Source organism: Lytechinus pictus, chromosome 3, assembly GCF_037042905.1.
Source record: "Lytechinus pictus isolate F3 Inbred chromosome 3, Lp3.0, whole genome shotgun sequence".
Taxonomy (NCBI): Eukaryota; Metazoa; Echinodermata; class Echinoidea; order Temnopleuroida; family Toxopneustidae; genus Lytechinus; species Lytechinus pictus.
Window position 1 is genome coordinate 10,104,173 of NC_087247.1, and position 25,986 is coordinate 10,130,158.

Genomic DNA, 25,986 nt, shown 5'->3' on the forward strand with positions numbered 1-25,986 from the left:
AAAAGAAGAAGGGATGTGGGGATGTGACATCATCAGCCAACTTAATGAATATTCATGACGATGTGCATATAACTGTTTTCACAAAATATTGATAAACTTTAAAATTCAATAACTATTTATTTAGATATAAATGTTTTCAGCCCGGACCATCCCTTTAAGTGCTACTCTGTACTTTGGGTGAACGTAAGATGGCGCTTTTCATTGTGGTACACCAGGGAACTGCATTGCACCGCATCTGTTCAATCTGATAGAAATATGGAGTGTAGCAAAACATCCATCTTCATCTTGTGTTAGATTCCCAGCAGTTTCAAGAAGGTTATTAAGTATTCCAATTCTATAGCAGCAACAATACATCATAAAATCATGGACCCTATTCTTTCAATGCTTCACCTCTAAGATTATAGTTTCTACTACAATCTTGCAAAGTTTGATGAAAAGAACATAAGTTTTTATTATAATCCTGTAGCATTGATCCAACTTATTTCTTATGCATCTATCCATCATGTTACTTTCACACCAATTTAGTTATAAGGATTGCCTATTGATACATTGTAAGTATTGCACATGTGTTAACCCATTTCTTTTTGCCTAAAGCAATATCATACCATGCACACGTACATATGCTTCTAAAATCTTGGATAAACCTTTCATCAGAATCCTGGACGGAATGAAGACATATTTTAACATTCTTTTGGTTGATATTTATTCAAATCCTTTGGTGATCTTTATATATCGGTGATTTTCTGAAGTACACAATTTATAAAGAATCCTATCAAGATTTATAGTATATGATTAGATCAAACTCAGAATGTTTAGTTCTTTTCATAAGAATAATTGAATTTATATGTAATCAAACTTGTTTTTTATACAAGGTGTCCTGAAATATATGAGGCGCCGAATGTACCAATATTATATAGAACAATTATTTGTTATATAATCATTATTTATTAAATAATAACTATTATTTATATATAATTTACATTTTATTTGTAAATAACTACTATTATATAAAATATCATTTCTAATTATTTATATATAATTCCAAGTAATACTTCATTATTTGTAAATAATAATAGTTCGACATTCCATTATTTATAAATAATGATTATTTGTTTTTCATTATTTATAAATAATGATTATTTGTTTTTCATTATTTACAAATAATGATTATTTGTTTTTCATTATTTACAAATAATGATTATTTGTTTTTCATTATTTATAAATAATGATTATTTGTTTTTCATTATTTATAAATAATGATTATTTGTTTTTCATTATTTATAAATAATGATTATTTGTTTTTCATTATTTACAAATAATGATTATTTGTTTTTCATTATTTATAAATAATTTGTTGAGTTTTCCATTATTTATAAAAAAATTTATAAAAAATTCTGCGTAAGGCCATGATGATAATGAGATAAAAATAATGAAAATGAAGTATACATAAATCAATGTGCCAGGCTCTTTAGAGCATGGCCGTATACGTAATTTCTTTCGGAGGAGGGGGGGGGGGGAAGCAGACGCGTAAACGTTCTCAAGTTGAAAGCGACACAGCGAAGCGACCAAGCTTGTCATTTGGGCACTTTTTGGAGTTTTAAAAGTGAAATACGAAGGCTTTCGTGCACACTTTTGGTGAATTTTGTGATAATTTTCAATAGAAAAATAAGTTTTTAAAAATTTAGGGGTCATCATGCCCCCGTATTGTCGTTGCGAGCATTTTGGGGCCAGGGTGAAATCGCCCCAAACGCCTCAAACAGACACTCCAAAATGTATTTGAAGTGCATTATTAGAACTGAAACTTATCTCTACACCAGGAAAAATTAACTTAACAAAAAAAGCAACAAGAAATATTTATAAAAAGTAGAAGGGCCTGTACAAGTACACTGATATTTCACTCTCTCAGCTCATATGCACTTGATCGACTTCCATCGAGGATTCGGGCTAAATTCCGCCCGCCACTTCCGGGGACCAACCAACGTAGTATTTCGATGAAGAGCACTCCGTCGATTCACCGGTTGTCCCTACCGTACACGCGCGCCTATGGGGATTGTGAACTGTAGGAAAAATCGTATAAAATTACACTTTTTGATATTTCTACGAAGACGAAGTTATATAGAAAATGAAGAATATTACAATCAGACCATATCCCTAGAAAATTGCTTCAAGAAATGTCATTATGAAGAGGAAATGGACAAAAATTTGTGAAGAAAAATCACGAAAAAGGAAATCGCATCATGAATATTCATATCATGGGCGGTCCCACATTTGCATGTTATAGCGAGTTTTCCATTATTTAATAAATAATGGCATTATTTAATAAATAATGGTTATTTGTATATAAATAATGATTATTTGTATATAATGGCAAACTGTAAAAATTGTTTATAAATAATGATTAATGGGATATCGAAACAAAATTATTATTTATAAATAATGAAGTAGATATTTCATTATTTAACAAATAATCTTTATTTATAAATAATGGAAAACTCGAACATTAAATAATGATTATTTATAAATAATGAGAATAATGGTGCACTCGAAAAAAATTATTTATAAATAATGAAGTAGACGTTTTCATTATTTAACAAATAATCATTATTTATAAATAATGGAAAACAAATAATCATTATTTATAAATAATGAAAAACAAATAATCATTATTTATAAATAATGAAAAACAAATAATCATTATTTATAAATAATGAAAAACAAATAATCATTATTTGTAAATAATGAAAAACAAATAATCATTATTTATAAATAATGACAAACAAATAATCATTATTTATAAATAATGAAAAACAAATAATCATTATTTGTAAATAATGAAAAACAAATAATCATTATTTATAAATAATGAAAAACAAATAATCATTATTTATAAATAATGGAATGTCGAACTATTATTATTTACAAATAATGAAGTATTACTTGGAATTATATATAAATAATTAGAAATGATATTTTATATAATAGTAGTTATTTACAAATAAAATGTAAATTATATATAAATAATAGTTATTATTTGATAAATAATGATTATATAACAAATAATTGTTCTATATAATATTGGTACATTCGGCGCCTCATAGAAATAGCGTAACATTACACTTTAAGCAAATTTATTACTTAGTGTTTGATATTTGTTTAAATTGTTGGTAGAAGCATATTCTGACAAATAGAATGATATCAATATCAGCTTTGATTCTGTGCACATTCTGAAAATTCAGCCATTTTCAAAGAAGAATTAAGTGGAATGACCCTCCAAACAGGTTTATGTCGTTTCGGGTCAGGCTATTTATGCATTAAATAGTGAAATGGATAAAGTAATGAAATTGTAATTTAAAACCGAATTCTATGATCTTGTTTCATTCCTTTTTACAATGATATTAACAAATTTCAACTTTTTGAAAGGAAAGAACTTAAAGCATGCCATTCCACCTTTTCTGGAACACCCGATATATTCTCTTATCGATGAAAAAGTTCAGTCCTGACAAAGGTTGTAAAATCAAGAATACCACATCAACAAACAATAATTACACAATTAATCAATGATTATCAGTTAAATGTAAAAATACATATATTCATTACGTATTATGCTCAACGAGGAGATACAGAAATACAGTAATCTCTGCCAGCAACATTTGAATACAGACTATAGTTATATGTTTCTGAAAAGTTTTACAAACTTGCATTTATACAAGTGTATAAGATAGAAAGTCAAAAGGGGCCTAAGCTTTCGATCCTAGCAGAATCTTCGTCGGAGGCAAAATGACCAGTGTATAAGTGTATAAGATATAAGTGTATAAGATAATATAACTCTTCAAGTAAACTTTCTACATTCAGCGATTGTTTGGCAAAATAAACTAAGGCAGAGTTGACAGCAGTCCTAATCCAGCATGAATCTAAAAGTAACATAAAAAGATTATAAGAGCACACTACTATTTTGGAAGGATGAAGGAAGAGATTCTCACAGATCAAAAATATCCTAAATTCATTTAAGATTTGTTACACTTCTACTGGAATGTAGACGGGTGAAGACGCGTTTAAGAGTCAGTCAAAACAGATCTCCTTGACTTGATTAAGAAATGGGAGGCAAAGAATTACCCCTTTTTAAAAGATACGCGGTAAAACATACCCCTACTCCAAACATGGAAGGCAAACATTACCGTTTTTCAGAAGATGAGGGGAAGAGCACTAATCCTTTCAGAAGATGACAAGTAGAGCATTATTCCTCTTTAGGAGATGAGGGGTAAAGCATTACCTCTTTCAGAAGATGAGGGGAAAAGCAATACATCTCTTCAGAAGCTGATGAGTAAGGCATTACTTCTTTCAGAAGATGAGGGGTAAAGCATTACCCCTCATTCAGAAGATGAGCGGTAAAACATTGCCCCTTTTCAGAAGGGAGCAGATCAATACCCCTTTTAGAAGATGGGAGGTCTAGCATTACCTCTTACAGAGGATAGAAGGCAAAGCATTACCCCTCATCAGATGATAAGGGGTTAAAGAAGTATCCCTTTTTAGAAGATGGGAGGCAAAGCATTGCCCCTTTTCTTTGGAACAGCAAATGTCAACGGTTCTTCATCGTCTGACGATCTCTGGTCATTTTCCCTCTCCTGTTTCTTGAAAATCACTTCCTCCTTTCTTGGTGACTTCTCTTTCTTCTTCTTTCCTTTCGCTTTCTTTTTCTCCTCCACCACTTTCTTCTTTTCTGGCACTAAGTCTTTCACCTCTGGTGGCTTTGAAGAGCTGGGATGCGCCCCTCTTGTCTTCACGGGGGGCATGCTTGATCGCAATGCACTGACGTATCCGTTTACAAATTTCAGAAAATCCTTGTTATCATCATGATGTCTATGGGTGATTGCTGAAATAAAACGGTGTATAAGCCTTGCTTCCACATAGTCGGATATCGGTCTTAGGCCCGCAATCGTCTGTAGAATGCAATCAACGGTTAACTTCTGCATCTGCATTTGCAAGGAAAAATAACAACAAATAACACAGCATTACAATGGGGGTTCTTTGTTTTGAAAGGTTAATAACATTTTGATGAAAATTGTATTTACCAATGATTCAGTCAACATTTTTGAAATAAATCATTGTAGTTAATGTAACAAAGTCATGTTGTTTACAGATCTACGATGGGTGAAAAAATCTGTGTTAAATTTCAAAGAATAAAACTGAAACCTCGTGTAAAACAAAATATACAAGATAATTTCATTGTTCTATTTCATCCATTATTTAAGGTTTTAATGACTTAATAAATGAAACAAAGAAAACACAAACTAAAGTGATTCAAAATGCATGACCTTCAACAAATGAAAACACAGGTCATATGAAATAAAATTAATATTAAAAGATCATCCCCAAAAATTTAAGTGAAATATGGACTGGAGTAGTAATGGGGAAGTTGTATGTCAATTACAGATCTTGGTCGCATTGCCAATAAGGAGATCTAAATAGCATTAGTGATCTAAATATTCAAATTAATGCTAATAACTATCCTAATATTGACCTTTTTTTTCTCAAACTTTCATAAATATGTTTTTTTGATTTGTTCTATTTTGTATGAATTCAACTGGCTTCATCCCCCTCACTCCCTCCTCCTACCCAACCATCAATGATAAGGATATTATCAAATCACTTACTTTTTCAAGTACAGTTAAAGATTTCAGCAAGTCTCCAGAATATTCAACAAGTTTCTCCATGTCATTTCCCTGTAGGACAGGTTCCTACAATAAAAACATTACATCATCAGGTCAACTCCTATAGCGATTCTCTACTACCACGATGATAAACATCTTCTGTACTATAATAAAATATTACAGCATTCCACTCTTTTCAGAGCAAACCTTTAAAATTATTTTTTAGAGGGCACTGTTTCACAAAATATGTCCCCACAGACAGGGTAAAAAAATTCTACCCTTCTGCATCTGGTAATGCAAGAGGGGCTGCGTTTCTTCCACTCAATTTCAAGTTACGTTAATTTATTATCATTAAAGGAGAATCAGACAATAAGAAAGATAGGATATTTAAATAACTATTTAAAAGTTGCAATCATTATTTTTAAAAATTTCATTTTACACTTAGCATGCAACAGACATATTCTGCTCTTACAAGCATATAGAGTAGTTTCAGATGATGTCACAGTGAAAGACATAATGATGATTTATCAGTTTGATGCACAAGTATTTATTATTTGTCATCCATGTCTGCTTGTAGGAAAGTTTTATACATGTATACATCATCTTTAGCACCATTGATATCTAACAATCAGAGATGAGAGGGGACAATAGATTCAGTGTGCACATACAGTGGTGCTCAAAAGTTAGTGAACCCCGCCAGAAAATGAGCATATTCAAAGTGTTCAAGTTCTGCCATGTTTTAGATATTTGATTTAAAAGTCGGATGTTAAAACATTGCATTCAATAAATTTTGTTTCTCTGGGCTCACCAAACATTGTAGTGTTGTTGTCTACATTCAACACTCAGCATGAAGTAATGCATTTGTTCACTAACTTTTGAGCACAACTGTACTTGATAAATCTAGGCAGGACTTTACACCTATATAAATGTTCTTGTGTATTTCAATGTTCATTACCTTCAGATGTTCAAGCCACGACCACATGAGGGCAGCAAGCACAAATGGATCTTCCTCTGTTGCTAATATCTTCCACGCTGAATGACTCTGATTCAAATTGTGCTAGAAAGTAAACAAAAAATAATGATACTTTGAAATAAATGCTGCACTCAACCTAGAAGAGGTAAATGGGTACCTGGCATGAAATTTTTCCTTGTAATGCTTGTGGGTTTTAAAGACTGGCCAGGCTAGCGTCAGAATAATAATATCCAAAGTCCCTTGGAAGCACATAGAGACATTAGATGGTACATGTGTCTGATATGCACTATACAAGTACTAATTAATTTCATCATTATAATTATCATTAATTAAAGTCAATTTCATTTACTCACCTGTAAGGACTCCACTCTATGCTTGAGATTCTGTGATGAAAAAGGTCAAACAGAATAAATACTTTTATAGTAAGTAATTATAAGAAGTATAAACAATTTTGCTGACATTGCAAAAGAAAATATGTATGATTGAAAAGATATAAAGGAGAAGTGGAAACAACAATCACAGAAAAATCACCAAGCACAGGTTTACAGTAAGAGTGAGACTCATATATGCCTAAGGTTTCACAGTCAACAACCATTTATTCTTTAATGAAGAAAATCCTATTTCGAGATAAATAAACATGTCTGCATAAGCCTAATCTCATTGAACCATGGACTCATAATCTGTTCAGACAACTTGCTTTGAATTTTGGCAATTATTTGACTTGGGGTAGGTCCACTTAAGCTGGTAACTTAGGCAAACTCAACTGTTCTTGCATTGTTTCATTTTCTGATGTGTAACATGCTTTGAATTGTGCTTTTCTTGTAAAACCAATCAATATCTTTTATCTTACCAGTAAAGCAGCGGCAATTCCGCCCTCTTCCACCGCATCATTTTGTTCATCCTCCTCCTCATCATCTCCATCCCCATCCCCTTGTCTTAACCTGGTATCCAGACCCATGGCGTCTGCTACCAACTCAACATCGCCATCTTCTTGCATGTTCATCACCGAATGATTACACAGCAGAGAATCACTGATCCTCGGTCTCGACAGACCAGACGTGCCCAAGGAATCTGCAGAATGGCTTGTCGTAAGTCTCTTATGGTGAATCTTCCCGATGGACATGGCATCATCTTCGGAACTCGACACCGTGGCACTGTCATTCAAGTGCAGCTTCCTAAAGTCTAAGTTCGTACTCTTCCGTCCTGGAGAGACCAGGCTGTGAGCCTCGGCAGCGGATGGGCTGAGCCCGTTGCTTTCGCTCAATGGGTCAAGACTGTATCTCCTGGTTTTGTCCTCTTCAAGGGCACTGTCCTCTGTGGAATGTCTTTTGTCCTGGAACGCTCCTGGGGTGAGTTTCTTCAGCGTGTCCACGCTGTCGGTCCTGCCTATGATGCTGGACGAATGGACATCTTTGATCTTGGCCAGCTGATGAAGACGCACGCATACAATCTTGACAATCTGCATGAGGAGGGGATACAATCATAAACACTCCAGATTACTGTATGTTTGAACAAAGTCACTTTATAATGTACCCACAGATCAACAGTGAGATGGATAATCAATACATGAACCAAGAAATTACTGTCTCATTTTTATCCTTGCTAAAAAAAAGAGCAGAATATAAATCATCAACAATAAAACAATTATCTTTAAAAGTAAAATGGTAACTGATTAGACATCTTTACAAGCAGTACGTCTCATTAAAGTGATTGACAAATATGGTAATGATGCAAAAATGACAGATCTGCACTTGAAGGAAAGCAAGTTTTACAGATATCCTTTTTTATAAAAAGAAGTAAAACTAAATTTTAGGAGTGATGAAATCACAAAATATATCCAACAATAGCATGTATGGCAAATGAATAATAATAATAATAATATTCCGCATTTATATAGCGCTTAATACATCGGAACGACGTCTCTAAGTGCTTTACAGACATATTATTACCCCGGTCATCGGATCCTTGCATGCCCGCATACAATGTATGCACCTTCTCCACTCCCTGGGGAGCATTCCAACAAGAGTTCCAAGACTCAATTGCTAGGCATAATACATATAGGCTTTCACATCCTACCGGGTACCCATTTAACACCTGGGTGGAGAGTGGCAAAGTGTGGATTAACGCCTTGCCAAAGGACGCTAGGCCATGGTGGGATTCGAACACACGACCCTCTGATTACAAGGCGAGAGTCAGAACCGCTACACCACGACGCTTCCACTGACAAATGAACCCTGACATAGCATCTTTTACCACTTTAGCAGTTTCTTGATTTAAAAAAATCTTTTAGTAACAATAGCAAAATAATTAATAGTAACAACAACACATGTAAAGATAGAAGAAGAAGGAGAAGAAGGAGAAGAAGAAGATTAATAATCATCATAATCATCAATAACAATAAAAATAATAATGATTGATAATCTCAAGACATTGTAACTGCGACATTACCTTTGGTATATGCTTTAGTTCTCTGCTCTCTGATCCGTGGAGGAGATGTTTTTGTCTATTTAAGAATTGTTGTAACGTGAAAGGGAAAGAGCATGGATCACTGTGGGAGGATAAAAAGGAAAGCATGAATAAGCAGAGTTGTAAAATGTAATATCTATATTTTTTCAGGGAAACTTACTGAAAAATCAAAGAGAAATACAATCAAATGGAGTAATAAATAGCACTAGCTATTTAGCTAGCACTAGCAGCACTAGCGTCTTTTGGCAAGGCTTTTATATACATTTGCCACTCTCGACCCAGGTGTAGTAAATGGGTACCCGGTAGGAAGGAATTCTTTGAATGCTCGATGCACCCAATCAGGGTAGCCGTGCTAAAGCCGGGGTAATAGTATGCAGCGCTGAGAAACATTTGTATTAAGCGCTATATAAATGTTGCATATTATTATCATTATAATAATAAATGTATAAGTTAAGAAGATGAATTTAATATTAAAATCAATTTCATGGAGCCCATGACAATCATGGTGATTTGCCGATCTTGCTAAGTTTGAATTAGACAAAACACCACTTTCATGAACATTTTATTAGACAGTACAGTGAAACTTGTATATTAAAACCACTGTGGGAAAACAAGAAAAGTGGTCTTTAAGAGCAGGGAGGTGTTTCTCAAAGATTTAAGTTTGACTTAAGTCGCACTTAAATGCCGATGCGTACATGATATGCAACGCGATCTGACCTATGCGGTCAAGCCTCTCATACCTTATGCAACTCGGTATTTATGTCATACTTAAATCTTTGTGAAACACCCCCCAGGAGGTCTTTATGAACAGGTTCATGTAATACATGTTTCAAAGGGGAAAATATAGCCAAGGGAAGCCCAATTTGTGATCTTTATATACAGGTGGTATTACTATATGCAGGGGCTATTTATCTGAAAGCAGATGTGACTATGTAGTTTGGAAATGTGCATGGACTATGGCATCAATGTTAATCTTCATATATATCATGAAGCAAATAAATAACATTGTATTTACTTCATTGGAAAGTACCATTGAATTGACTGACCCACTTGAAATTGCATTAAAACGTGGGTTTAAAATATATTACAATCTAGTACACATTTGATCCGAAATACTTGTAAAAAAAAGCACAGTACCGGTAAGTCATCCTTAAATTTATAAGGCACCAATATCAAGTTGCCTAATCAAAGGCATCAAGAAAATTGTAACATTATACATTATATGTTCTTATCCTAAACGGTAAAGAGGAAAATGGTGACTAATGGTATGGCATGATTTTGCCACATTCTGAAATGGAATAATAAAAAACGCATAGCTTAGGGCTGATTTTTTTTGCGATTGATTGCAAAGTGCAATCAATTCACTAATGAATTGTGAACAAATGCTAAGCTCTGAGTTACAGATCCTTCTTATTGGAGCAGAGAATTTGGAAAGATTCTTCACATACAATATGTCGGTCACAGCATTGGGGCCCAGTGGATTAGTCTCCGGACTTCGAAACTGAGGGTCATGGGTTCTAATCCCAGCCATGGCATAATTTCCTTCAGCAAGAAATCGATTCCACAATGTGCTGCACTCAACCAAGGTGAACTAAATGGGTACCAGCAGGAAGTAATTCCTGAAAAAAAGCTGTGAGTACCAGAATCGGATGCCAAGCTTAGCCGAGGTAACATAGGAGCGTCCCAGCACGTAACAAGGTGGATATGTGCGCTATACAAATATCCTATATTATCATTATCATTATTATTAATCTAATGACATACCGATGGTTGATTTAGAATCAGTTTTGTGGGTGTGACTGTAAGCATTAACTTTGACATTAGTACCATTAGTACTTACCATGATGAAAATACAACTCGAAGAGGAATGAGAAACTGAGCAAATTGTTGACAGCATTCCACTTGACCCTTCGTCTGAATCGAACCTGGCCTGGTAAGATGAAGAAAAACATTCTATTTTGTAAATTATGTCTTATTGTTTCTGGTTCTAACCCAGGTTTCTCCATTTGAAATAAATGCATCATCAATGTTTACCATCATGAAAGGACTAATTTTCCTTCTTTTTTGTATACAAATGTAGATAGCTCACACCAAGAGCAAGAAATGATCAATTCAAGAAATATTAACTGAATGACAAAATACCATGCACAGGGAAGAATTAGGATTTATTAGAAGAACACTGAAGTGTTCAAATGAGGTTTGTAATCACTAAATAGAGAGAAACGTTGTGATTTCTACATTGTATTGAGCCACTGTTGAGGACCAATCCCTCTGGATTGAAATGAAGAAGTAAGGTCACCATAAGGGTGCAATTTCCACGCCTGTATAATGAAACTTACAAATTGTCATCCAAGGTCATTGTTTTCTTTGAACATCCAGCAATTCTTCATGCATGTAAAAGTTTGATGCATATGTCACGACCAAGAGCACTTTTTTATATGAACAATGATGTTCAGTGAAGCCTGGTCATACATGTGTTGCAAGAAACTTGCGATCAATTGCAAGTTAATTTTAAATCCCCCAAATCAATTATAAGTATTGCAAATTAATTGCAAATTTACAATTGATCAATTCACTAGTCTACTTCTTGCATCAACAAGAATAAATTGATTTATCATATCAAGGCTGGGCTGATAAAACCTCGTATCTCAAAAAAAAAAAAAAAAATTGAGGGCAGCTTAGAAAAGGCTGTACTTTATAAATATATCGCAATGGTGGTAGTCTCATATTGTCTGAAAACAGTCTCCTGATACCTGTGAAGAACTCTTTCAAGGCAAAATAAGGTTGCTACCCATGTTATAGCTCTAAAGTCTAGCTTACTCTGAGCTGTCATCAAAATATTTTAAGAGGTTTCATCAGCCAAGCCACAATATGTAAACTTGTATAATAAAATTTGCAATTGATTGCAAATAGAAAGATAAATTTGGGTAGCTTTGGAATGCTAATGAGTCATACTTTTTAAGTAATATGTTTTATGATTATTATTTGGGTAAGGTGTTCTCTAGACAGACCGACTTGTCCTCTGATATGCTCTCCTCCGGGAGAGATATGTTCTCAAAGAATGTTCATGTGGGAATCATATTTTGGCAAGTTGCCCTCCAATGGAAGTTGTCTTACAATATATTTTTTTTAGTCTGCACCAAAATCTTTAAGAGTATTTCTTCAGAATCGATGGCATTTGATTATCTTCTACCTTTGGACTGGTTTCCCAAGTATAATACACTATCTTAAGAGAGGGCAGTCACAATGTATGTACAGTAGAACTGCATGTACCTGTTTTACACAATCCATTTACCATACACGGTTGCTTAGCAACAGCATGCTTTAGGTGATTATGAGCAAAGTATCATGGACAAAAAGTAGACAAAGATATTATTCATGCCATAATAAAATATTCTACATGGGGAGTGTCTGATAAAGGTTCTTATCAGTGGCTTTCACTGGCAGCAGTTAGCCTGATATATCCTTGAACTTGAAGCGGAGTAATTTTGATGAGTGCAAAGGGCTGCCGAACACGTAACCCTGGCGGTAAAATTTGCATGTGTACATATATAGTGTTGGATGTAAACTACAAGACTGTGTAGTAGATTTTCAAAAAATATTTTGAAAGCCATTTTGAAGCCATTAATTATGCAAACGCAGTCTAAAACACTTGCGTGGCTGCGAAGTTGAAAAATTTTGCCAAGAAGGACCCCCTGTTAACTAATAAGGGTTAATTTCAAATATGAAATAAATCTACATGTAGCAAGAATTAACAAAGACTTAAATTCTCACCTTTTTTCTCTCACAAAATGAATAGCATGGTCTCCATCGAATCTCTTGGCATATATCAGATAACATGCAATCAATACTCCCGTCCTACCAAGGCCGGCATGGCAATGAACAGCAACCTATGACAATAAAACAAAATGATAACTGATATAATTACATAAAAGTGGACTGCTTCTACGTTCTTACAGGTAAAGTCTTTTGTTAAGAATGAAATATGGTTAAAGTTAAAGCTCAGCCGCATTTTTCAGCCTGCCTTGAATGGTGATAAAATGTTATCTTTACCATATCTCTTACGATATCTGAACAGTAAGAGATATGGTAAAGATAGCATTTTATCACATTTTAAGGCCGATTTCTAGTCTGAAACATATTGAGACCTAAATGTCTGTATTCACTATATGAGGTTTAACCAGGAGGTACAAAACCATGAACTGTGCAGATTTCACATAGGATTCTGATTTCGTGTGTGAAAAGAGAAAAGTCCAATAATATAATAATGAATTTGTTTAGGGTGCTAAATATGTGCTGAATTAAGCGCAATTATATATGAAATCTGTATAGTCCATGGTTTGGTACCCCCTCCTAATTTAACCCTCTTTTGTAAATTTGGGCCTAACTGTAATCATGAGAGGCAACGTATTGAAAACCAAAATTCATTGAATGTCACAATATGTTCAGTGTTATTGTCAATCCAATACCATACAAGCTTTTTTCAAACATAATGGAAGATAAACCACATCTACTTACAACATTATGAAATTAACATGATGACATACCTTTCCTTCCTTTATTGCGAAGGTCATTACTTTGACCATGTCCAGAATGAAGGTCAATGATTTGACCCCGTAGTCATCCCATCCAAAGTTGTAGAAGAAAACTGCAAATTCAAAATACATATCAATCAAATAATATATACATTTAATTCAATTCAATCCAATTTCATTATTTGTCCACAGTGCATGAGAATTCGACTTGGTCACACTTGGTAAAATTACATTATACAGCATACATGTATAAAGAATATCAGTGAAAATGCAGAAATACTAAACTAAATTTCTTACAAAAAGTCAAATATTTATTTATAATTGTACATAAAACTAGATGAATAAGATGTTCAAAAAAGGCAATTTATTAGTTTACAAAATATAACAAACTTAATAAAATGTGAATGGTCTATGCCTGCAGACTAGTATTGTGTTAAAATATGATATTATTGTCGTGCAGTGAGATATAGGAATAAATTCAATTCAATTCTACCTATACCTGCCAGCCAACCAAGAAATAGGTACAAAAATACTAAGAAATTTCTTTATTATTATTTGTTTGGCGTCACCTGTGCCTGGGAGGCGAAAAGCGAACTGAATCACTATGACCCGCAGGTCTCTCCTCCCGATATAACTGATTGGGGGGAATGCAGGTGGACCACTACACCGGGGTTTCCCCCTACTCTTATACGAATAGTGCAGTTGGTTCTTAACGTGCAAAGGTGGTGACTCTCCTCTACACGGGGCCTCCATTTAACGTCCTATCCGAGGGACGGGTAATGGTAATGGGAACATATGGGATAAATGGCAATTTTCCTACCCTCAAAATAGGAATATGGGCTCAATTCAAATGAAATGAATCAGTCATTCTGATATTGAATCTTGGATGAAGTAACTTACTGCCATTAAACTCTCTTTCTTTTTTCTACAAGTAAAGGTTTTGTGGATCCAGCAACAGCAAATGCATGCCAATATTACATGTATGATGAGAGGTGGGGAAAAAAGAACTTACTGTCATTATCCATGAATTGTTCTTGATCGTAGGAGAACCCTCCTGGCTCCAACCCTAGTCCACAATGAGCATGCTCTCCAGGTGTCTGAAGATTTATTACCGCTTTTATTCCATGCCTGTTTAATAGGGGGACATAAAAGCAGATCATCAAATCAATTTCTTACAGTATGATCACTTTCCCCATTTGCATACAGTCATTTGCTCATGCCATACGGACGAGCAAATATATTGTAGACATATGAGCGTTGGGAAAATTGTGGAAGCATGAGAAGATGATGATGATGATGATGATGATGGTGGTGGTGATGATGGTGATGATGATAGTGATGATGATGATGATGATGGTGATAATGATGGTGATGATGGTGATGATGGTGATGAATCTGATGATGATGGCGGTGATGGTGATGATGATGGTGGTGGTATTGGTGATGATGATAATAATGGTGGTGATGATGGTGATGATGATAATGGTGGTGATGATGATGATGGTGGTGGTGGTGATGATGATGATAACAACAACAACACAGTTCTTTATAGTGCATATCACAATACAATGGCCATACATGTATGCGCTTCCAAAGAAAATTGATATTATTACATGTATCAGACATACTAATGAAGTAATGTTGTAAATCGGATCAAAAATCAGATCGAAAATCGGATCGGCAGTTAAGCTTCTAAAATCAAAATCGAATCGAAAATCGAATCGGCGATGTTTAAAAACAAAGGAATACATCAAAATGTTGTTCGCGGTCGCACGCATCTTCCTGACAAAGTCACAAAGACGAATGCATTGGAATGGAAGTCGCCAACATGCGCGATCGTTTGGAACATGTTTTAAAGCCAGGGGTTTTGAGGTGTTATTGCTTTAAAATAAACCAAGTGATTTTTATTAGAAAGATAAACGAAAGACGCATCTTCCGAGCAAAGGTGCAAAGGAAAATAAAATGAAAATATTTCTCATAGATCACAGGTTAATGAACGATCGGCGGGACATCTTTTAGAAGTATTTTTAGGTGCTAGCGATTTAGAATTATTGGAATGATCTCTTACGACGCATCATCTTAAAGCCGCAAGTGCAATTAAAATGAAGTAGAAGACGCAAGCACGCACGATGATTTGAAATATGTTATTAAAATGTTTTGGGTAGCTAGCGTTTTCAAATCAATTTGAAGTTCACGGCGGGGTCCGCTATCACCACGAGGTTGAAGAGAAGATGTCTATCATCATAAAGGGGGTAAGAGAGTAACGCAGTGAGCTCCGTCGGTAATACGACCTTTCAAAGTTCACGGCGGCATCCGCTATCACCACGAGATTGAAAATAAAATGTATATCATCATAAACGATGTAAGAGAGTAACGCAATAAGCTCCGTCAATAGTACAGTCTTTAAAAGTTTATGGCGGGGTCCGCTATCACCACGAGGTTGAAGAGAAGATTTATATCATTATAAGGGAGGTAAGAGAGTAGCGCAGTGAGCTCCGTCGGTAATACGACCTTTCAAAGTTCACGGCGGCATCCGCTATCACCACGAGGTTGAAAATAAAATGTATATCATCATAAACCATGTAAGAGAGTAACTCAATAAGCTCTGTCAATAGTACAGTCTTTAAAAGTTTATGGCGGGGTCCGCTATCACCACGAGGTTGAAGAGAAGATTTATATCATCATAAACGATGTAAGAGAGTAACGCAATAAGCTCCGTCAGTAGCACGATCTTTAAAAGTTCACAACGGGGTCCGCTATAACCACGAGGTTGAAAATAAAATGTAAATCATCATAAACGATGTAAGAGAGTAACGCAATGAGCTCCGTCAATAGTACGACCTTTCAAAGTTCACGGCGGCATCCGCTATCACCACGAGGTTGAAAATAAAATGTATATCATCATAAACGATGTAAGAGAGAAACGCAATAAGCTCCGTCAATAGTACAGTCTTTAAAAGTTTATGGCGGGGTCCGCTATCACCACGAGGTTGAAGAGAAGATTTATATCATCATAAACGATGTAAGAGAGTAACGCAATAAGCTCCGTCAGTAGCACGATCTTTAAAAGTTCACAGCGGGGTCCGCTATCACCACGAGGTTGAAGAGAAGATTTATATCATAATAAAGGGGGTAAGAGAGTAGCGCAGTGAGCTCCGTCGGTAATACGACCTTTCAAAGTTCACGGCGGCATCCGCTATCACCACGAGGTTGAAAATAAAATGTATATCATCATAAACGATGTAAGAGAGTAACGCAATAAGCTCCGTCAATAGTACAGTCTTTAAAAGTTTATGGCGGGGTCCGCTATCACCACGAGGTTGAAGAGAAGATTTATATCATTATAAACGGGGTTAGAGAGTAGCGCAATGAGCTCCGTCAGTAGCACGATCTCTAAAAGTTCACGGCGGGGTCCGCTATCACCACGAGGTTGAAAATAAAATGTATATCATCATAAACGATGTAAGAGAGTAACGCAATAAGCTCCGTCAATAGTACAGTCTTTAAAAGTTTATGGCGGGGTCCGCTATCACCACGAGGTTGAAGAGAAGATTTATATCATTATAAAGGGGGTAAGAGAGTAGCGCAGTGAGCTCCGTCGGTAATACGACCTTTCAAAGTTCACGGCGGCATCCGCTATCACCACGAGGTTGAAAATAAAATGTATATCATCATAAACGATGTAAGAGAGTAACGCAGTGAGCTCCGTCGGTAATACGACCTTTCAAAGTTCACGGCGGCATCCGCTATCACCACGAGGTTGAAAATAAAATGTATATCATCATAAACGATGTAAGAGAGTAACTCAATAAGCTCCGTCAATAGTACAGTCTTTAAAAGTTTATGGCGGGGTCCGCTATCACCACGAGGTTGAAGAGAAGATTTATATCATTATAAACGGGGTAAGAGAGTAGCGCAGTGAGCTCCGTCGGTAATACCACCTTTCAAAGTTCACGGCGGCTTCCGCTATCACCACGAGGTTGAAAATAAAATGAATATCATCATAAACGATGTAAGAGAGCAACGCAATAAGCTCCGTCAATAGTACAGTCTTTAAAAGTTTATGGCGGGGTCCGCTATCACCACGAGGTTGAAGAGAAGATTTATATCATTATAAACGATGTAAGAGAGTAACGCAATGAGCTGCGTCGGTAGCACGATCTTTAAAAGTTCACGGCGGGGTCCGCTATCACCACGAGGTTGAAAATAAAATGTATATCATCATAAACGATGTAAGAGAGTAACGCAATAAGCTCCGTCAATAGTACAGTCTTTAAAAGTTTATGGCGGGGTCCGCTATCACCACGAGGTTGAAGAGAAGATTTATATCATTATAAAGGGGGTAAGAGAGTAGCGCAGTGAGCTCCGTCGGTAATACGACCTTTCAAAGTTCACGGCGGCATCCGCTATCACCACGAGGTTGAAAATAAAATGTATATACAGTAATCATAAACGATGTAAGAGAGTAACGCAGTGAGCTCCGTCGGTAATACGACCTTTCAAAGTTCACGGCGGCATCCGCTATCACCATGAGTTGGAAGAGAAGATCCTCTTAAACATCGCCATAGATAATACCGCGTCTTTCTCCCTGAATAATGCGACCTCTAAATAGCTAGCACCTCAAAAACAATCTTGAAATATGTTCTGAGCGATCACGCACTGTAACCAGATCTACGCCGATTTTTTATTTTCGATTTTTTCCTTCAAGGGGCATGATCGAAGATCGGCAAGTGATTGCCGATTGTGGTGAAATCGAATGGAATCGGTTGCCGATTGCAAAATCGGTTACAAGCTTATAATGAAGCATATAAAATATTGCATACATTAATTATATCAATTACAATGCATGTTAATTTTTCATATCTAATTAAGGTACATACCATTTCAGAACAAAAAACCATTTACCCCATATGACTACGACACTAAAAACTGAATAAAACAACAATAAAAAATGAATTTCATATTACAAACGTTATTTAATGATTGTTTGATATCCTAACAGTGCTGATACATGTGCATATAGCTACAATTATTACTTACTCCTTGAATTGTCCAATGATATCATACTTTTTGACAGCGTCCGTTGATGGTCTGGACATGGCAAGAATCCTCTTGGTCACCCTATATATATCAAAAGAAATTTAGCTTAAAAACAGCACTGATCTACATGTAATCTTTTAAGATACAGAGATGCCAACTTTTGGAAAATAGAAATTATAATTTGGGAGGATTTGCACAACTTTGACAGCAAGTCATGTGGACACACTAATCATCTCAAAGTTTACATTAACAAGCCACAATATTTATTAAACTTTTTAGAAGAAGCAGGATTAACCTCAGAAAATATAACTACGACACATGCATTTGGGCCGCTAGACTATAGAACTGGACTTTACAATGCAAGCTAGAATTAATTTGACCAAGCACCATGCTGACAATAATTTCCTTAATCATCAGTCCAAGCAGACAGTGGAAAGTATTTTTTTCAATCTGGGACTTCTTACTCAAAGATTAAACACAGGATGGCAATATTAAGTTGAAATCCATACCTTCTGTCCAGCATATATTACCGAAATCACTGCAAATCATAAATTCTTTTAGTTTTAGGAGTCTCATATTTTGATGCAGGCTGTGTTTCAGTGGAAATCTCTGTCCCTCGGATAGGACATTAAATGGTGGCCCCATGTGGAGGAGAGTCACCACCTTTCCACGTTAAGAACCCACTGCACTATTCGTATAAGAATAGAGGGAAACCCGGTGTAGTGGTCCACCTGCACTCCCCAATCAGTTATATCGGAAGGAGAGACCTGCGGGTCAATGATTCAATTCGCTTTCTGCCTCCCAGGCACAGGGGACGCCAAACAAACAAAAATAATATTTCATCAGTCAATTTTAACTACCGTAAGTAACGGACTGTAAACCCCACCCGTGTATTAACCGCACCCCCAACTTTGGACCAAAAAAAAAAAAAAAAAAAAATCCTTCTCACATTTACATGCATATTTGAGGTACGAAGAAACAAAAACTCAGTTAAAGATTTCAAGGTATCCAAAGAGATTACCGGTATGCGGAAATCTGCTGTTGATCAATTCATCTAAATGTTAGCAAGAAAGAAAATTCCCGACAATATTGGCCACTTACACACTCACTCACCTCACAGTCACAGTGTACACACACACAGCACTGCTGTTCTTACATTGCAAAATACGATACGCTACCAGCAGTACATCTTATCAAATTATGATGTGTCTTTCCCGGCGTAGGAGGAAGAAACATTCACATTTCTTGCATCACAACCTCACAATCACTTTCAGAATTGGTGTAGCATTCGATGTCTTAGCATGAATTTTGGATACAGGATTACAGGAAGGTTAAAAAAATAAAGAAATTGGCATTTTTTCCAATTGTTTTTATGGCTTTGTGCCGTCTCTCTCGTTGCGTGGTGTACATGGTATCTTATGAAAAGCAAACGAGAAAGAAAAAATAAGCTGGCGCGAAACGGGACTTTGGAGGGGTTAAAATGAATAGCGCCAGCTTAAGTCGCACTATATAGCCACAATACAACGCAAGCTAGCTCTCAGCTCGCTCAACTCTCGTTCAGCTGTGACAAAATATTACCGAGTATGCTTGGTTTCTCTTTGAACTTAGCCAGGGTACTTCACTGCTTTGAATCGAGAATAAAGTCGAAATTAGTGTCATGAAGGTGGGTGCGTTTGTTATGGACAATATTTGATTAAGATCGTAATAACCGCTTCCCATTACCCGCGGCTCATACCCCTCTAAATGACATTGCCCTGGGCGGCTACGCCCGGCCACTCGATGTGTTGTGAACTGGCAGAAGTCTTACATGTTCGGGAGGGGTTATGGCGGGCTGGCTCAGACCCGTCACCGTGTATAAACCGCACCCCCGACTTTTGCTTCTATCCCGTCGAGAAAAAGGTGCGGTTAATAGACCGTTACTTACGGTATCTATTCATCATGTAATGAAAGAGAGAATTGTGGAATGATTAAGGAGGATAGAGGGGGGGTGATGTACCACGTACCAATGAGAAAAAAGTCCTTTGATAGCCATCTGATCCTCGCTCCACTTGGAAGGATTGTCATATTTACAGCCTTTTCCTCCACAGAACATAGAGCATTGCATTGAGCCGGTGGTCAGCACACGGAGACTGTTGGTCAGCTTACTGTACTTGGCCGTCGGACGCTGGGTGGATCCGATGTGCGCCCCCGTGCTACTGTCCATCTTACCGTTTTCCTCAAGAGACATCTTTTAAGTGGACGGATCTCTGAAAGGTCTCATCTAGAATAGTTCTATATTTTTAAGGAAGAAACAATAAAACATAAAATATGTGCACCTTTCTCATTAAAACCCGCAAATAAATGGATGGGTGTGCAGACATGGGGCATGGCACCATTTTTTTTTTTTTTTTCAATTTCACAATGACACTGGTTGTCATGTTGTGAACTGAAATGTGACTTTTCCATAAAATGTTATGTCTTGGTCATATTTGGATAAGTGTAACTACACAAATCGAATTAAGCTTTAGTGGAATGTTAACACAATTTGTTTTTGTTTAATCTCCACTTCAGCACAATTTGATATGGCCATTTGGAAAATTAAAATAGAATGAAACCCTTGGAACAAAATTGTATGAAAGCAGAAAAATCAAAGAATAAGATCAATGAAAGTTTGAGAACCATTGGTAAAACAATAAGATATGAGCATTTCAAATGTCAAAATCAGTAATTTTATGGATATCGTCCTATTGGCAATACGACCAATATTTGTGATGTCATATAGGTACAATTCTCCATTTTGTACTACACTGAAAATACACCCGTAAACATCTGTTTGCTCTTTCTAATGATAGTACAAACTCTTTGTCCATGATATATTTTTTGAAACCTCTATCCTCCCATGGAAAAAAGCCCCTTGTGAATTGACTGATTAAAGTGACAATTTAGGTAAAATACAGGCCTACATGAAGGCCATATATAAAAAATAAATTAGGGAGAACAAGTGTGATATAACGCATGCTGGTCGCATTGTCAATAGGAGGATTTCCAGATCATTGGTGACCATGTTCAATTGTTCATTCAAATGCTTATAACTTTTAAGTTTATTTGTTCAAGTTTTCTCAAATTTAGATTAGTTTTTGTTTATATTTTTATGTTTACATGCAAGCTAAGTTCCGAAGGTTCATTCTCTTTTGAAATTATTTGCTAACCGAAGGTTCCTATTCGATCGACACGCCCAACATTAGTTTGAATCAAATGCATGTTGCAAAAAATATCTGTAGATCTATGTACACGAGGTCTGGTAAACCCATTTCCATCCTGCATTAGGTATACTTAAACTTATAAAAATTAAAAAAAATTTACATTTATCATTCTGCATGTTTTTACAAAATTATGATTATCAGTATCTGACTTTTCATTGTGAAATTCAAGTCCAAATTTTTTTTATATACAGAGAGTAAAATCTGCCTATGGCGTATGGTTCATGATATTGGTTCTCATATTGGCTATCGTCTTGGAAACATTTTTGGGCCGATCACTAGAAACCACGCTGTGTGTGTTTCGATAGTCCAGTTGAGCTTGAGTGGAGCGATCGGCCAACTGACATTGTGCACAGTGGCGTAACAAGCGGGGGGGGGGGGGGGGGGCAGCTTTCACCGGAAAATAAAAAAAAGCGTGAAAAAAAGAAAAGGGAGGGAGAAAGAAAAGGGAAGGGAAAGAGAAAAGTGAAAAGAAAACGAAGATTTATTCTAATGGAAAAGGAGGGAAAGCGGGAAAAGGAATGAAAGAATATTTGAGAAAGAACAAATCATTCCGAAATAGGCCTATGTAATGCAATAGCATGATGGGAAATAGGAGACAACGTATAATGAAATGAATGGAAACAATGAAATGTCAATTTCAATAGGCAATTTTTTCCAGCTCGCTGGCGACTTTTTACAAATTTTCCCACATTGCTATGTTTTGTCCCCTCAAAATATTTGGTTCAACTGGGTTGAATAAATGTGTTGTGTAAAAGCTATATTCTGTATATACCCGCGATTTGATTAAAGGAGAATGAAACTCCTGGAGCAAGTTAGCTTTTGTGAAAGCAGAAAAATCAAAGAATAAGATCAACAAAAGTTTGAGTAAAATAGGACTAGCAATAGAAGAGTTATGAGCATTTGAATGTCGAGATCACTTATGCTATGGATATCCTCCCATTGGCAATGCGACCAAGATCTATGATGTCACAGATGAACAACTCTCCCCTTTTGGACACTGAAAATATACCCCAAAACATCTCCTTTTGCTCATTCTAATCATATGACAAACGATTCATCAATGATATAATGTTGTGAAACCTCTGTAATTGTCCTCCCATATATAAAGAGAACACCTCACCTTGTGATAGACTCTATAAAAGTGAGTATATAAGTGAAATAAGTACTAAAGTAATGAGGGAGTTGTACGTGTGTGACATCACAGATCTTGGTCGCATTGCCAATGTGAGGATCTACATGGCATTAGTGATCTCAATATTCTAATGCTCATAACTTTCTTATTATTCATTCAATCTTCCTCAAACTTTCAACAATATGTTTCTTTGATTTTTCTCTTTGATATGGATTCAGCTGGTTTCAAGGGTTTCATTCTCCTTTAAAAAAGCAGCAATCTGTGAGGTTTAAATGGCTTTGATATCAAGAACCGCATAGCACTGCCATATATGAGTGTGGAAGGATTGGGCCGGCATGGTCCCCAACAATTATACAACCAAGAAAAAAAAGGAGGAGAGAAAAGCAAAGGAAAAGTGTAGGATATGATTTTATTTACTGAATATAATGTAAAAAAATATCTCAAAGTTAGATTCTCATGAAAAGGTGATTCTTTTTTTCTCGCTCGCTCGGGACTTATATTAAGCAGCTTTTTAGCACATTTGCCATACTGGGCCCCTCGTTTTTTTTACTCTTCACGCTACTACCGCAAAGAATCCTGTTCACAGTGGCGTACAGACCAAAATCTATCACAAAATTGGATTTTTGTATTAAAAATGTCAAAATTTTTGCTCGCTCGCAACTTTTTAAAGATATATTATGCCAGATACGCAATGTCTGACCCTCTCAAAATTGTCGCCTCATTACACCAATACGCCTGTTCATACCATGATATGACCGGAAATTTTTGGCTTTTGCCCCCCCCCCCTGGCTACCGACCCCCGTTACGCCGCTTGATTGTGCAACTGCTTTAAGCTTTCCATGATAAAGCCAAAATGGTGGCATAACCATCAACAAATTTTTCCTGTAACAGGACCTAATATTAATAATAAACAAATAAAAGAATAGCAATTAGCATTTTATAAAATGAAAGTCAGATTTGGATTTTGGTGACACAACAATTTTGTCAAAATATGCCCTGGCCCTAGGCCTAGACTAGTATACAAATATACTTTGCCTTGAGAGTTTCTGGTTAAAACTATGGGCAAGAGGTGACTCCAGAATAGTACTATTCACTGAGGGGCGCAGCCCCGAAGTGAATGGTACTATTGGAGGCACCGAGGCCCATAGTTTTAACCAGAAACTCGAAATTATGGCAGAGTATATTTGTTTTATATTTTGGATAAAAAAATTTAACAAAAGGAAAAAACAGAATAATGGCTTACCTTTTATCCTCTCTTGTCACTCTCATGGTCTTATGCTCTTTTTAAAAATCATATCCAATTTTAATGAAATCCAAGTTTTAATAGTCAATGAAAATGTCTGAAAAAGTCAAAGCAGAAACTGTAGTCTAAAAACGTAGCCGCGACGTCGCGAGTATCGCCCATGGTAAGCACTCGAGCTCTCGTATACCCCGCTGAATGTTGGTGATTTTGATATCACGCGCATCAGGCGTATGGCGCCGTGACGTCATTTCCCCAAATAGTTTTACTATTTGGGGAAATGACGTCATAAAAATGACGTAATTTTCTCAAATAGTATGCCTAGCTGCCAACATTCCAAAATAGTTGAAAATACACATAATCACGTGAAGCTCTTTTAGCCAATGACCGGAGGATAAATTTTTGATCCAAAATATAATAAATGTTAATATAAGTTATTGTAAGATTCAAATGATAAAAATTGATATTATTATTATTTTTTAATCAAGAAATGGTTTCCAGATTTAATGTTGCTTTTGTAGCAAATGATTTTTAATCTCTCAAAGCCTCCTGATTACCCTCAGCCCCCCCCCCCCCTCCCTCTCTCTTTTCATACTTCACACAATCATACCGGAGCTGAAGCGGTGCGTTGGCTAGACGACGGAACCTCGCTCGACTCTACCACGGGCCTGGCCTGAGCGGTGCGGGTACCGGTATTGGCTGGTGCGCTGCACTGGTCACGGGCACGGCATCGCGTCCTGTGTTACCGTTAGTTACAGGTAAATTCCATCATTTCATCATTACTCTACCCAGTTTGCTGCTATTGTAAATATTTCCAAGTGACAAAGGATGGCAGATTCGATGTCGATTGTCACGCAATTTAAAGTCGAATTAATAAATAAAAGTGGAATTTATTATTATCAACACCCAGCTGTCGTGAGAAATTCGTGAAGCAATTCTCGTAAATATTCAGTATTAAAGATCGTAGAGGGCGCACTGTCTAATTTTCGTAAATTTTGGAGGTTGATTTTTGAACACTCAATCTTACTATTTATGTTGTGTAAATATGTTCACTACTACGTATCGTCGTAATTCTCTATACTTGTAATTTTGTGTTAATATAGATTAATTAATAGATATAAAAAAAGAAGAATAATATGGGGTGGTGTCAAGAAAACAACCCCCAAAAGTCCGAATGGGGATTATAATTTCAAAATGGCCTTCACCGATTAAGGTTAACTCTGAAAAAGGGACTTTCTGGGGACTTTCTCTCTTCCAGATGGGGGCACACTAAACCGGGCTCGGGCTCCCCATCCTCCTTTCTTTTTCTGTCCCTCTCTCAACTTTTCTGAACTCATTCCCTTTCTCTGCACCTCACTCCATTTTTCTGCCCCTCACCCCCTTTCTATGTCCCCAACTCCTTTTCTCTCTTCCTAGCTCCCTTTCTATGTCACTAACTCCCTCTTTTCTGTCACTGTCACTCACTTCCTTTTTCTGCCCCTCACTCCCTTTCTCTGTCCCCCTCTCCCTTTCTCTGCCCCCCTCAACCTTTCGCTGTACCAGGGGCGGATCCAAGATTTTTTCAAGGGGGGGGGGGGGCACATTTCCCTGATGAAAATTGGACAAGCAAAAAAAAAAAAAAGTTTTCAGTTCACCAGAAATTGAAGGTCGTCCACAAAAAATTAGACAAGCTAAAAAAAAAGGGTACTCACTTTCACAAGAGGGGGGCAC

At 36.3% G+C, this 25,986-nt stretch overlaps 1 protein-coding gene across 5 annotated transcripts; it reads right to left on the bottom strand.

Annotated features, from left to right (window-relative positions):
- Positions 1-3,292: 3,292 nt before the first annotated feature.
- On the bottom strand, positions 3,293-25,232 carry LOC129255924 (protein tyrosine phosphatase domain-containing protein 1-like). Of its 5 annotated transcripts, none has more exons than XM_064096336.1 (14): positions 24,887-25,232; positions 24,280-24,470; positions 20,666-20,933; positions 18,663-18,743; positions 14,635-14,750; positions 13,635-13,735; positions 12,862-12,977; positions 10,928-11,017; positions 9,070-9,169; positions 7,472-8,080; positions 6,975-7,004; positions 6,604-6,705; positions 5,652-5,735; positions 3,293-4,970 (listed from the first exon to the last, which is right to left on the bottom strand). In XM_064096336.1, exons 3-14 carry the CDS (start codon positions 20,887-20,889, stop codon positions 4,527-4,529), a joined length of 2,097 nt encoding a protein of 698 aa, XP_063952406.1. In that variant the 5' UTR covers positions 20,890-20,933; positions 24,280-24,470; positions 24,887-25,232; the 3' UTR covers positions 3,293-4,526. The 5 variants fall into 5 exon arrangements, with proteins under 5 accessions (XP_063952406.1, XP_063952410.1, XP_063952409.1 ...); XM_064096340.1 differs by having other exon boundaries at positions 24,280-24,376; positions 24,872-25,232; XM_064096339.1 differs by having other exon boundaries at positions 24,872-25,232.
- Between the last annotated feature and the right edge of the window lie 754 nt (positions 25,233-25,986).